We start from the raw sequence: 13,562 nt of genomic DNA, 5'->3' as shown, positions 1-13,562 counted from the left end.
CAAGCTTAAGGTTACCATTTATCAGTCTGGAGATTGTGGATCATTTCTTGAAATGCAATCTAAGGGACACAGTTCTGACTTCCTCCCTCACAGAGTGGCATGTTGTTAGCATTTTGCTGTTTCAAGCAGAGACAGCCTTTCTCCAAATAGCTGTTTCTCTAATACAAACAGAATATGTAGAGATGTTACATTGGCAGTGACACTTTATGGGACCTGCTCTTTAAAAATGAACTGCACTATCAAGAGTTCCATTCTGTGTGAGATTTTTGTTTGAATTGATATGAGACCCACAGAGACCTGTGTTGTCTCATGACCTGGTATGTTAGCAAGCAGTGGGTAATCTATCCTGGAAGGAGATATTTAGGTGGGACAAAGACTGGAACTGAAGATTCCGTGGCATTTCCTGAGAATAACATCTGGATCTGTGTGAACTGGTTTGATAAATATTTTTATATGTTACATATGCTGTCATTTGCATGTTGAGTAGTCTGAATACCTGCATATATTACACTGCTTCTACAAAACAGTCATTTTGATAAGCTCAATAGTACTTATACAGTCCCTGGGATTTGATACTAATTTACTCCCAAGTAAGATTTCATTTTGTTCTTTAAATAATGTCTACCATTGAAGGGAGCCAGCTGCATTTGTATTTGAAAAAAAGGAAATTATGTGATAGACGTGCTATTTTATATCTGACTTTGTAAGATTGTCTTTTGATAGGTTGGAGTATGTCTGAATATTTGGAAAAGGTCATGGAAAGATCAATGTCACAGATACTTTTCCTCCTTTGGATATAAGTAGACACAAAGCAGAAGAAAAAGTGTTTTAGGAAAAGGAAAATGTCCTTGAATTTTACTTCATTCTTCATAATTCCCATAACCTTCTATTTGAAGCTATCACCACATCTTGGCTGTCACTTCTACCAAATCTGTTTAAATATATTTTAAAAGTGAATTACTTGGCTGTATGTAATTTTTGTTCTAGTTTATGCTCCAGCAGTCTATCTGATTTGCAGTCAGATAGAAATCATTACAGTTTGAAAATAACAGTTTTCAAAGCTTGTTTTTTGCCCCTGACCTGTGCACATAAAGGTCTCCCCACACTGATAATATATAAGGCTATCAAATGAAGAGGGCAGCTTGTTGGAAGTGCTTAAAAAGAACTGACATTTAAATTCATTTTTTTAAGTATAAATTTGAAACTTGTGAAAAGAACAAGGTGTGTCTGGTGAAGTTGAATAAAGGAGAGATGAATGTGAAGTTGGTTTTTTAATGTACTTAGCAGACCCAGTTGGAGTTTTATTTTCAAAATCTGGCCCTTACCACACACAGAAAAATATTAAAAATAATAGTAACACAAAATCTGACTTTCACATTGCCCTGTGCAGCCTCAGTGAAATAGCAGACATATAAGTGGTCTGGAGATGAACCATAAGGAACAGCCAAGGGATATATAATTTCTTCAATATCATTTAACTGTTGTTTCTTTTTTTTACTGTTGGATAATGATGAAAAGGCAGAGTACGTGCCATCTAAAGTCTATATTTTTGGGAAGAGCAAGCCGATATAAGATTTATATATAAATAAATAAATACAGATCTTACATGATTTAATGTTGTTTTATAGAAAGTGTTTATGTAAGTCTTAGGAGCTCAGAGTCTATAACTTAAATCTGTACTATCAGTGTTTCAGTAACCATGTGTGTTTATGAGGTTGATCTACAAAATGAGTAAAAGTGGTAAAAAAAAAACCATTTTACGGTGTGACATTCAACCCATCAGATTATTCTGGCAGGCTCCCAGTCTGAGTACAGTCCTCTGCCTTTCACAGTTTGTTTCCTATATGCATGGCAAAAAAAAGGACATTTCACTCATCAAAAATGTGGTGGCATTTCACAAGGTCCTAATCTGCTAGTGTTTGCCAAGTTGGGAAGCACTGAGAAGTGGACCCTTACTTCTGGAACCTGCTCCTCAGCTTTGGAAAGACATGTGTGCAATGACACATACCACCTTTAAACATCATGTTTAAACAACATGTTCCATGGCAATTTTCCATTTTTTGTTTTAAGTTAAGAGTGGAAGCTGGAAATTTAGGTTAAGCTATTTCACCATTTTAAATCCAAACAAAAATGGGTGGAAAGAAAGATAGCTTGGTGAGAAACTTTGTTTAAAGTGTAGTTGAAGTACTGAGGTTGGGAATGAATGAAGAATTATTTTAAACAGTGATAAAAAGGAGTTTTCTTAGCAATGTTTGCATGAATGCTCTGAAATGTAAACTTCGTGTGACCCATTGTTGTTTAAAACCCTCATACATTTAAATCTTCAACTGCAGTAAGTACTGATTGCTTTTGTAACTAGAATAGATTATGCATTTGATTACGCCTGTCCTTTAAAGTGCCAGATATGGCCACAACAGCCCTAGGGTGCAGGCACTATTTTGTGGAGCGTGCTAATGAATGTATGGATAATACAGTTGTCCAGTTACGTCCTCAGGCCTAAATTTGCAAGTTATATAATGCATTGTCTTTGGAAATGTTGGTGGTCTACAGGAATATTTATATATTTTTTTTCTCTTCAGAGTTAAAGAAGCAGAGGAAGTCTGCAGGCAGAAAAAGGGGAAGTCACTATACAATATAAGACCAAAACATGACTCTGGAATTGTAAGTAAAAATCATAGTAATGCTTCTGTTCCCATTGCTTTTCCTGCTTTTTGCTCTTTGCATTTATATATATATATATATATATATACAAAAAATATATTTTGATAGGTACACATTTTTCAAGCAGGACCACTGTATCAAATACTAGTGGCTTCTGTTCCACTGATAGGGATTTGTTTGGAATAGAAACCCTAGAAAAAGATAATACTGTGCTTTCACCATTCTTCTGAAAACAAATAACTTCAGTGATACTAGACAAGTAATTCTGGTCATTCAATGAAACTTTCCCCTGTGATTGCCTAAGTATTGCTAGGATCATGACTGATTTTACTGAAAAGTAATATTCCTCCAGTGAAAAATTAATCTTGCACCTCACATTTAAATTATACCTGTAGCAACTGGCCACCATTTGTATTTATGAAATATTAGAAGATTTTTTCATGTGTCTGTGTCCCTGTCCACACCCCTTCTTCCCCCCATGAGACATGACTTAATTCTTTTGTGCTTTGTAGTCATGGCTATATTACTGTGACACATCTTGGAAATTAGGCATGTGGTAATTTACTGCATTCTAACTAATATAATCTGACACAGGAAGAAATAATATTGCCTTTATTTTTGCTTATTCTGAATGCTTAGTGAAAGTTGGCTGTGGTTAGGGCCACAAGAGATGTAAATGGAATACTAGCTTGATAAGGAATGATAAACTACATTTAATCAATTTGATTTGAAAACAGATCAAGATGTAATTTAAAAAACAACAACATTGTTTCGAATTTCTCCATCCAACTTTTATCTTGCAGTGTTTAAAGACACTGAGAGATTTCTTTTCTTTTAAGAAATAACTATTTGCTTAATTGTTCCTGTATCATTATTATTTGCTCTGAAACAGGGACTTTCAATATTAGTAAAAATTTGATGAGTGAAAGGGAAAGTAAACAAAAATATTTCACAAGAAGTGTATAGCTGTAGTCTACTTCAGTTCCTTCTTCAAAGGAAGTTTATTTGTGAAGCAGTTCTACAGTAACTATAATTGAACATTAGGTTATATATTTCTATACTTTACATAGCATAAGTATGTGTGAGGTGGTTTTATGTACACTCAATTTCTCCTTTTTTTTCAATTTATTTTATTTTTCAGAAAGCAAAGATAAGTATGAAAATCTGAGAGAAGAAAAGCAAAAGCCATTGTTACCTGGTTACCAAAATTCAACATGCCTGTGGGTGGGGAGTGAGAGGGAAGGAAACTACATCATCCTGATCCATTTGCTTTCTTGACCTTTTTAAATTTGCTTTTTGTTCTCTAGAGTTTTCCACCAATTGATGTGTTATTGTACATTCATTCACAAATGTAATCACTTTAATGGAGTGCCCAGCAATAGACTAGGTATGGACTTGAAACACCTTCCCTGTACTCTGTATCTCCTTTGCCACTCAAAAATGATATTTTGTAAAGTGTATGGTATATTACAAATAGGCCAAGTCAGCATGCATAAAAAGCAGCATCTGCATCAGTTCTGAACATGCTGAAAATTGCATTAAGTTGAACTTCATAAGAATGCTACTTGGTACAGTAAAACATTTCCATTCCTACTGGCAACATCTAACACAAATACTTCATGGCACTGCACTTAGATTAGGGAAAGAAATGTTACTCCTAGTGAACTGTTTGTATCTGTTTCATGTTGGCATTTGTAGTTTGTATTTTGAATCGTTAAGTGCTGTTTATACAGTATAATCAATGCTTTCCCAACTTGTTTGGTTGCCCTCCATGACTAAATATTTGTGGAACAAGATGTTTACTGTAACTATCTTTAAAATCGATAAGGCAGCATACTTTTACTTCATCTTTTGCCAGATAGTGAATGCCAGGTGGTATGGGGGTCAGAAATCCAGCATTAAAAAAAAAAAAAAAAAAAAAAAGAAGAAGGTAAAAATACAGAGAAGCACAGAAATATGATAGAGAGTATGAGAGATTTGGCTATTATAGTTTGTTAATATATAAAGCAGCTAATACTTTTACATGAGCTTTAGAAGGTATAGTATAGTTTTAACTATGATCACTTAAGTCAGATAGGCTTTTGGCCACGTGTACATGACTTCCCTTCTGGAATTAGCTTTACAGTTAATTTAAAACTCCTTTAGAGAGCCATTAAAAGATGCACATGGGGACAACATTTATGGAAAACAGTAGCCAATTCTAGTGACTGAACACAGATTACCAACTAATTGACATCAATTTCACACTTAACAGAATTGCAGACATTTCCTCCAGATTTTGTGTCCCTGACTAGGAGGTTAATGATTGAAATCTACAACTTAGGGCTTCCATTTTAGACCACGTGCTTAGTTTCTATTTGCAGTCCAGAATTCGCTCTATCAGTTTTGATCTGCTCAACTGATAACACCCCCTTTCTCCAGTCCTAATTTAAGAGCCCCAAACCAATCAGTCTGATTGATAAAGTTTTTCTTCCAAAGCGCATTTTTCCTAAAAGCAGACTCTGTGTGCAACTCAATTGGATGCACATGCTCACAGCTTTGGAGCCTGAAAGACACTGGGGTAAGGCAAATGAGCTCTAACCTGCTGGGTTGCGTTATTCCCTGTCTAATCTAGCATGTCAAGAGACATTCCTAGCTGTTCAGAGGCTACAGTATATCCTACAGGGTCTCATAAAAGGAAGTGCAAAATACGACCTCAGGAATCTGTTACTCTTCACATATACCAAGCACTAGAAAAGATGTTTTTTTTCACTGTGTGAAAAGCAAGTCTCCTGTTGCTGACAAACCTATGTGAAATTCTGTACTACTACTAATTTCTGACAGGGATATTAATTACCAAGAACGGAGTTCTAAAATTTTGTTTTGATGGGAGTAACATTACTATTTGGGGAAGAGAAAATAAGAGATTATTTGCTGTTATGACTAACTTATGGAAAAAGAAACTTTAAAAAAATAAAGCTATTTTAATGGCACTGATTCAAATCCATGTTTGTATTTATGTAAACAATAGTCTATTTCCTCCTAACTTTGCTCCTAAGTGCAAGGATACAGTAGCATGTTTTCATTTGTAGCCTTCCTGTTCTCTTCAGTACCTACAGTATGTATATTACTATACTAAATTAAATAACAGATCATCTAACAAAGATCACTATGTGCAATACTGTATTTAGTGTTTCTATTCCAATTTTTTTAGAATGTTAATTTATATGAAAATAAAAGGAATAATAATGAAATAATTGCCTTCTCTCTTCACTCTCCAGCTATGCTGTAGTTTGCTACAAACCATTTGATCCCTAAGTCCCATTCAGGCTCCTGTGATCAAGGAAACAGCTCTGTGAAGGGATCAGAGGAAATGGGGCTTCTATTTCCTTGACTTTTGGAAGGATAGAGACAGTAATTCCCAGTTATGTGGATATATTACCTTTTCCCCAGGTGGTGGTAGTGAGAGCTTCAGTCCTCTACTATGCATCACTCACTTTTCTGCCTTGTGCATGCCTTCCAGTAGTGCATTTGGCTCACGTTTGTAACCTGTTCCTACTAACACTGCCAAAGTAACAGTCTCAAGAAATTTTTATTAGGGCAGAAATATGCATTGAAAAGTTATATCTACATATTATAATGCCTTTTTATATATGTGCATTATCCAGCGATCTGGTAGGATGGTCACATACATACATACACTTTTCACTGGATCTCCAGCATGGATGTTAGAAGATACTTGCAAACCTTGATCTCTGAAGAACAGCATCAAAGGCTGACTGTAGTTCATAGGACCATGAACTAAAACACATGATGCTACATAGATTTTTCTCTTTCATTTTACTGAGGCCCAACCTATTTGACTGAACTTGTCTTTTATATAGCTTCTCTCCAACCTATTCAAGCTTCCATGCAAAGTAGCCCACTATGTTCAGCACCACAGTTGACCCACGGACCATCCAGTGCAGACTCCCAGCATAAGTTTCACTTCCACTCTTTGTTTTTCAGTGGCACACTCAACTTTTTACATAATTCTGGACTAATGTTCTTTTGTTTGTTTGGGTATGTTTTAAAGAGGTCAAACACCCCATGTTTACTGCAATCCTCCCATTTACTGCAACATCAACCACACTACAGTTTGAGTTGGCTGTAATCCTCCCAAGAGTTCTCACAGACAAAATTCTGAGCTTTTGTTGATCACCAACACTGCATATCGCTCACTGTTACTTAAACAAATGCAGCAGCAAAAGGACTTTCATACCTGAGCAGCAGGTGTGACTTGCTGACAATAACAGTCTGGTTTTTTATGAGGAGCTAAAAGGATTCATGTTGTTTTTCTTGCAAATTAAAGCCTTTCAGAAGCATGATACTTTGTCATATCATGACACGGTAGTGGTTAGCTTTTCTTAGCACCTTTCATCATCCCGAAGCACTTCCAAAACTTATTCAAGTATTATTCAACAGTGGCAGTGGGAATACAATTAGAGGCAACTTCCACAGACCAATGTTTTTTCTTGTCCAGTTTTTCAGTGATCAGCTTAAGAAGTTGGAAGCAATTATTAATTTCATTGAGAGAAGATATAGAAAGTCTTTGCATTTTTTTTGCAGACTCTAGGTTAAAAGGAAAGCTGAGTTTGTGACAAATCTGTTAGTTACTTAAGTTACACCAATTTTAAACTGCTATGGGAAGAATAAGTGAAAACTGATGAAGTTGAATTTTTCCAAAGGTGGTGCAAACAGGTCAGCACAGAGAGGAGAGAGAAAACCATGACCCACACCATTCAGGTCTGCCACCCACTAATATGATTCTCATTACAGAACAGGTTTTCCAAGTCATTCTCTTGCTTATGACAGACCCATCTGTGCTGTACCTATGCCTGACACTCATCCAACCTACTTATAAAAGCATCCAACAGTAAGTCCACTGCCTAAAAAAAGTGATGTCTTTCTGAAGACAAAGGGTCCCTATTGAGTCAGGACTGTTTTCTCTGCTTCCCAAACGTAGCTCAAATTTAAGCTTTTAAAAACATCACTTGCCACTCACCGTAAATAAGGGCCCTGCCAGCACAGCAGTTCCATGGTGGTAGAGCTTAACATTTGCTGTCCTCCTCCTTCTCCTGTCCCGTAGCAGCACTCCACTTTAGAAAATAATGGACCTGTCTGACCTAAGGCTTTTTTCATCTACTCGGAGAGATCTGCCTTGCTCTTGAGATTGCTTCCACAAGGGGGAGATTTTTGGATTACAGCATGTGCCTCTGGTACAGTGGTTCAACAGGCAGCAAGAGTTTTAGGGAACTGGAGCTAGAGTTTAGGCTGTGCCTCAAACAGTAGGGGTGCAGGTGGATGCTGGGCAGTGAGGCGATCTGCAAAGCAGGAGACTGGCCAAGAGACAGCTGGAAATGAGAGAGGGGCATTAGATGAGATGACTACTGAGCTCCTTTTAAGCCAATTGACAGAGGCACTTACAAGTTCTGAGCAGAGCGCCCTTTCCACGCTTTGGTAGCTAACACAAAGCAAACCACTAATTTCTCAAAAGCAACAGCTACGGAAAAAAAAAAAAAGGCTTCAAACACATTAATTCACTGAACTGTGAGAGGATTTGGGCAAGAGACAGGAAAGGGAAGAGAGCAAAGGGCTCTTGCAGGTGTCAGAAGTGCCATAAAGGACATAGCCCTCCCTTGCTAGTTATGGTCTAGGTGCTCTTGCTTCTTTCAAGACCCATGACAGGTATCTCTTCTGGTCACATGGAGGCTCATCCATCCATGTGACTACTCCCCTTTCATCACAAAAATTTTGCTTTGAGAAGCTGCATTTTCTCTGGGTTGGAAAGGAAAAAAAAATACTACCCTATCTTTGGAGTGACATACAGTGTACCTATTCAAGAGCTGACAGCAACCATTAAAGCTCACCTGTATCTTAAGATATACCTTTTTTTTTTTTTCACTTATGAGTAGTTTGGTGCCTGTTATATAAGGATCTAGATATATTTTAAGCAAAACCACTTAGGTCAGGGTAACAGTTATTTCTCTTACTGCAAATGATGCTGCTGTTTCAGCCAGTGGTGGAGCTTTGCTTGTCTTGTCATTTAACCAAAAACAAACAGAATTTGTGCATGCAGAATCAACTCCAGAATATAAGATTAGTGCATTTTATTTTTCCCTCTTGTCTTTCAGGTACTTTTGAGGGGGGTGGGGGACAAAGGGAGAAGTAGCTAGGTTTTCCCCAGCTATCAGGGTGAGCCATCATTCATCTGTATTTGGGAGGGTGAAATGGAAGATGGAGAATATACTGATTAGAGAGCAGTTGGAAACAAGCTGTTGAAGCAAAACACCTGGATACCATATAACCCTAAAGTAGCTTTATTATTTAATCTATAATTTAATAGTTGACCTATAAAATAATTACATTATACTTAAAGCATTTCTTCATTTTTTGTTTTCATTTATAAAACAAGAATTAAATACAGTTTTAACCATTACAAGCTCAACTCAGTTTTTACATAAACACAGCTCCTAGAAGGAGCTTTAAGCTGCAGCATATTCATATTGCAAACTGGTGAAAAACCCAGGCAGGGCAGAGCTTAAAGGTAAAGATTCTTGCATGTTTTTCTTAACTGAATTTACTAGGGTGCTTTTCACTCTCTAGTCGAAAATGTCTGACTTTCAGCTCATTCCTTTCAAGGGGAGACTGAGATCCCTGGAGTCGTGGTAGACTATATTGCCACCTTCCCCCTCTACACCTCACCCACACCAGATCTCTCAAGCCTAGACCAAATGGTGCCCATCCAGGGGCTGGCAGGATGCCACAGCACAGCAGTTACGACCCCTAAAGCATTCCCTGCGTGAGGAGTCTCCCTGTGCACTTGTGACACTTGGAGAGATCTCAGCAGAAAAGCAATGTCCGTTCACGTAACACGGCTAACAGACCCGACCAACCTCATCCTGCCCATGCCAGTCCCTGTAAACCGCTTGGTGAGCTCTTGGGGAGATCAGTCCTGAAAGCCTCTTAGGGAGGTCTGTCACATAATGGAGACCTGTGGCTCTGAAGCCCTGGCTGGCAACAGTGCTTGAACATATTAACCCTTTGAAGTGGCTGCATGCGAAGAAGCTGGCGGGGAGGGGCTCCCGCAGCGGGCTGGTTTCACTAGATGCAGATGCTGAACTGTGAGACATGCATCAGGGAGTCGGCGTGTCATTTTTAATTTGCAAGCTTCAGACAACTGAGAGCGCATGGGCTTTGGTCTGGGGGAAGGGGCTGGTTTGAGACAGCATTTTAATGCAGCTGGGACTAATACATATCAGCACTGCAACAAATGGGATATACGGGACATAATAAACTCCATCAACCAAATAACAACATAGTGTAATTTAAAATGAACTGCACGCGCTCACCAACACTGATTGTGCAGGTCTCAAAAAATGAGTGGAACACCAATAACGTAGCAATCACAACCTACTCTATCCCTGCTCCCACAGCTGTGACCCATTCCAGCGGCACTGACTGATGGGTTTGTCCTTTAATACTAACACATTATCATGGTTTCCAGTCATGGGAGAGACATCACTCCCAGAACCTGGTGACACTTACATAGCTTTTGTATTCAATTCAGCAATGACCAAACTTTGTCCTTTGTGCGACAGTGCTTTAATACCTCAAGGGAAACATCACTCCCTTAAGTGTTCTCAGCTCCTTTCTCACTACCCTCCCCCTTTCCCCAGTCTGTGCAGGCATAAATATAACGTCGTAAATGGATGTCCTTTTTGGAGTAAGAAACACACACACATATCTAATATACAAAAACCTACCGAAAGCCTAGTAAAACCATGTTCATTTTAAGCCAGGCAGCTGACCTAGCAACCAAGTCTCTTAACATATTTTAATCTCTGGCATACTCTGCCACAAGGAAAATATACATGGCTAGGTCTATAATACTTTAAACAGCTGTTTACTATAGCTAGGTTACAAAATAAACACTGCTGCAGAGACCATGTGTTCGATATCCTCTAACCACAACAGCATCAGAACCCACCCTCAGTCTGCTCTGTGGTCACTGTGGCTGACCCAGCGCCTCGCCCTCTTCTCATTGCTTCTGATCTGCCGTTCAGACAACAAGCCCAGAACCATTTGTCATTGCACGACTGAAGTTGTCTTAAGAAGATGAGCTTCATTGGAGAGTCTCACTTGCTTTTCACACATTGCTTCTTGTTACTCTCCCTCACCCGTGTCCCCCAGTCCTGGGCAGCACCCCAGCACTTTTAAGTGAGAGAAACAAGCTCCAGACCAAAGCACAGGGAAAGTGTTCTCAACATGTGGAGGGAACTGGAGTGTAGGGCAGAGGGCTTTACTCCACACAGTGGAAACATTTAATGCTGGATTCAGCCAACTGGTCGCTCAGATCATCAATCCCAACTTCTGGAAGCCTGCTCCACTCCAGAAGATTCAACTGCCAAATGATATTAAAAATATAATGAAACTTTACGGTGAAGTGCCTAACAGCCCATTAAAAAGCATTATTCCAGTAGGCAAGTGTCAAGGAGCCTTTCCTTGCTGGAGAGATGCCTCCTGAAAGAAAACAAAAAACAGACACCAAAAAAAAAAAAAAAAAAAAAAAAAGAAGAAACAAACCAACAAAACGGACAGTCTGCTCAGTGGGAGAGGAGAGACAGCAGTAAATCTGATGGAGGCAACAACAAGCAGCAGCTACATGCCTGTTCTCAGAGCTTGCCTGAGTTGTTCAGATTCACAGACATGCACCGGCACTGCTTGACTTTCTGAATTTTCTTGAGTCGGAACGGTGGGTCCAGTTCGGGGCACTCCAGCTGCACGGTCGAAGAGGTGACCTTGTGTGGCTTGCAGAAGGCACAGGACTGAAAGGACTCCTCCTCCTTTTTCACATGCCGTGGGATGTAGAAGGAGTTGCACTGCCCGTAGCAGAAGCGGTTGATGATGGTGCGGCTGATGCAGCCCTCCTCGCTGACAGTCTGCCGCAGGGGCTGCGTCTTGCACCAGTCGCTCTTGAGGTACTTCCTCTCAGTGACCACCAAGGCCTCCTGGCTGGAGGCCAACACCTCCTTGTTCAGCTGCTGCCTACGCTCCGAGTGGTTGCCGCTGCTGCCTTTGTACGGAGAGGGAATGGCACCTGCAGGACGGTTTTTCCTGGTGTCCGTTACTCGAAGCAGCGTTGCCATCAGAAAAACGGACAAGGCAAATTTCCAAATCATCCTGCAATGGCAACAGAAGTCACTCTTTGAGAAACACATTTTCAAACAACAGAATTGTAATGGAGTTTAACTTTACCCAAGCCTTTAGAAGAAGTGATCTTATTGCCTTAGTTATCCCATCGTTTTGCTGAGGAGATTAGCACTATTCTAGGGTCATTACTTATCATGAAGAGGCCAGGCCCTTTGGAAAGTCACACTGCCCCCTCTCACTCCCCATAAATTCTCCAGCTACTTGTTTTTTCCCCACAGGGACTCTGCTGTTTTGATGACTGAAGTGGTGGTTTTACCACCAAGCTTCAGCCAGAAAGGTTTCCTCCTTCTCTGTGAAATCCTGGCCCAAATACCTAGGCAAGCAAAGGCTCAAGAGGCTCCTGACAATATGGTAATAGTTGTTTTGGGGATGGCAGAGGAGAGGGGAAGGGAATACCAGGTTACACAAAGTGAACTCCCATCTGCCTCTTCATCCCCTGAGACCCAGCCCAACCTCATTCTACACAGAAGTAGCATGGGGTGTCCAAAAGACTATTTTTATTATTTTAAATTGCTTCTGAAGTTTCTTGGGGCTTTTATGGCACTTACAGGCTTGTATTTGTTGTCTTTGTGGGAGGCCAAAAACTTGATGGATTCATTTTTGCAGTAGGAGGAAATGCTTAAACACAATTTCGAGGACTTCACAACTGCAACGCCTCTTGGGCAAATGGCTTAAGAAGGTCTGTAAACAGGAGAGGATTCAATATTTATTTTAGATGTTAAGGAATAGGGTAGAGCATGATCTGGTTGCTCAGCTGAAATAAGTCAGCCAGATGGCAAAAATATTTTTTCCTGTGGTTGTCTATTAGGTATTGCTCTGTGGAGCATCTATTACCAGCTCTTGTCCAATTCATTTTAGTAATGTGTCTCAAAGCACTTCCAGATTATCACAGTAGTGTACTAAATCTCCTCATGAAGTCAATGCTCATCAGTGAACTGCTACAACTGATTTGACAATTCATTTCATATCATTCTCCCTGGGAAAGGAGAACAGAGGGTCTCTACAGTGCCAGAACTGGGTGCAGCACAGAAGCTTCCCATTTGGAGGTAAGAACACTTCCAAGTCTTTCTAAAAGTGCTCTGCTGCCCTTTGTTCTTAATGGATAATTTTTTAATAGTGTACAGATGAAACACTCATCCCTCTCTTCACACTAAAGCTTCAAACCAAATAATGATTTTATTTTTTTTTTCCTCTAAAAAGATGCCAAGACAAAAAAATACCACCAGACCAGTAAGTATAATGTCTAACACTGTAAACACTTGACATGTTGCACAGGCACTCCTATCTGGAAAACATGCCATTTTCCAAACAATGACACCAAAAGATAAGAAAAGTGTTTGCAGTAAAGGTGCAAAAGAAGACAACAGTGCTAACAAATGCTTCTCACCTAATAAAGCCAGCCTAATGTATTTAACTCCTGTGGAGATAAAGAGGAGGAACTACAGACTAGGTGAGATAACATCCCCTCAGGTTATTTTCTATGTCTATGAAATTCCAGTGCCAGACTTGACTAAGTTTCTAAGGGGATAATTTTGAAGTGCTGAAGGAAAGTGCTAATCCTATGGCTGTGAACAGAGGATGTTCCGATGCAGAGTTAAATTTCACCAGATTGTGTGCTTGAAACAGAACCACCTTTAAATGGAAACCAGTATTTCTAAAACTCCAAAAAA

The 13,562-nt window shown here is 39.4% G+C and overlaps 2 protein-coding genes across 11 annotated transcripts in view; one reads left to right on the top strand and one right to left on the bottom strand.

The window, feature by feature from the left end:
- FMN2 (formin 2) overlaps positions 1-4,590 on the top strand; it is a 155,826-nt gene extending 151,236 nt beyond the window's left edge. For all 8 annotated transcript variants that reach the window (XM_050314237.1, XM_050314236.1, XM_050314234.1 and 5 more), the window contains 2 exons: positions 2,580-2,661; positions 3,803-4,590. In XM_050314237.1, coding sequence (XP_050170194.1) covers positions 2,580-2,661; positions 3,803-3,829 — 109 coding nt within the window. In that variant the 3' untranslated portion in view covers positions 3,830-4,590. The remainder of the gene's footprint in view (positions 1-2,579; positions 2,662-3,802) is intronic.
- A 4,184-nt stretch (positions 4,591-8,774) lies between these two features.
- The window catches only part of GREM2 (gremlin 2, DAN family BMP antagonist), a 39,156-nt gene continuing 34,368 nt past the window's right edge, over positions 8,775-13,562 (bottom strand). For 2 of the 3 annotated variants that reach the window (XM_050314241.1, XM_050314240.1), the window contains exon 2: positions 8,775-11,862. In XM_050314241.1, coding sequence (XP_050170198.1) covers positions 11,355-11,861 — 507 coding nt within the window. In that variant the 5' untranslated portion in view covers position 11,862 and the 3' untranslated portion in view covers positions 8,775-11,354. Of the gene's footprint in view, positions 11,863-12,440; positions 12,574-13,562 lie in introns of all 3 variants that reach the window. The other variant, XM_050314238.1, reaches the window with a different exon arrangement.

The sequence above is a fragment of the Myiozetetes cayanensis genome, unplaced genomic scaffold, assembly GCF_022539395.1.
Source record: "Myiozetetes cayanensis isolate MyiCay16 unplaced genomic scaffold, myiCay2020 scf2-11, whole genome shotgun sequence".
NCBI classification, from domain to species: domain Eukaryota; kingdom Metazoa; phylum Chordata; class Aves; order Passeriformes; family Tyrannidae; genus Myiozetetes; species Myiozetetes cayanensis.
The sequence above is the reverse complement of the archived record's forward strand: the minus strand, read 5'-3'. Positions and strand labels throughout refer to the sequence as shown.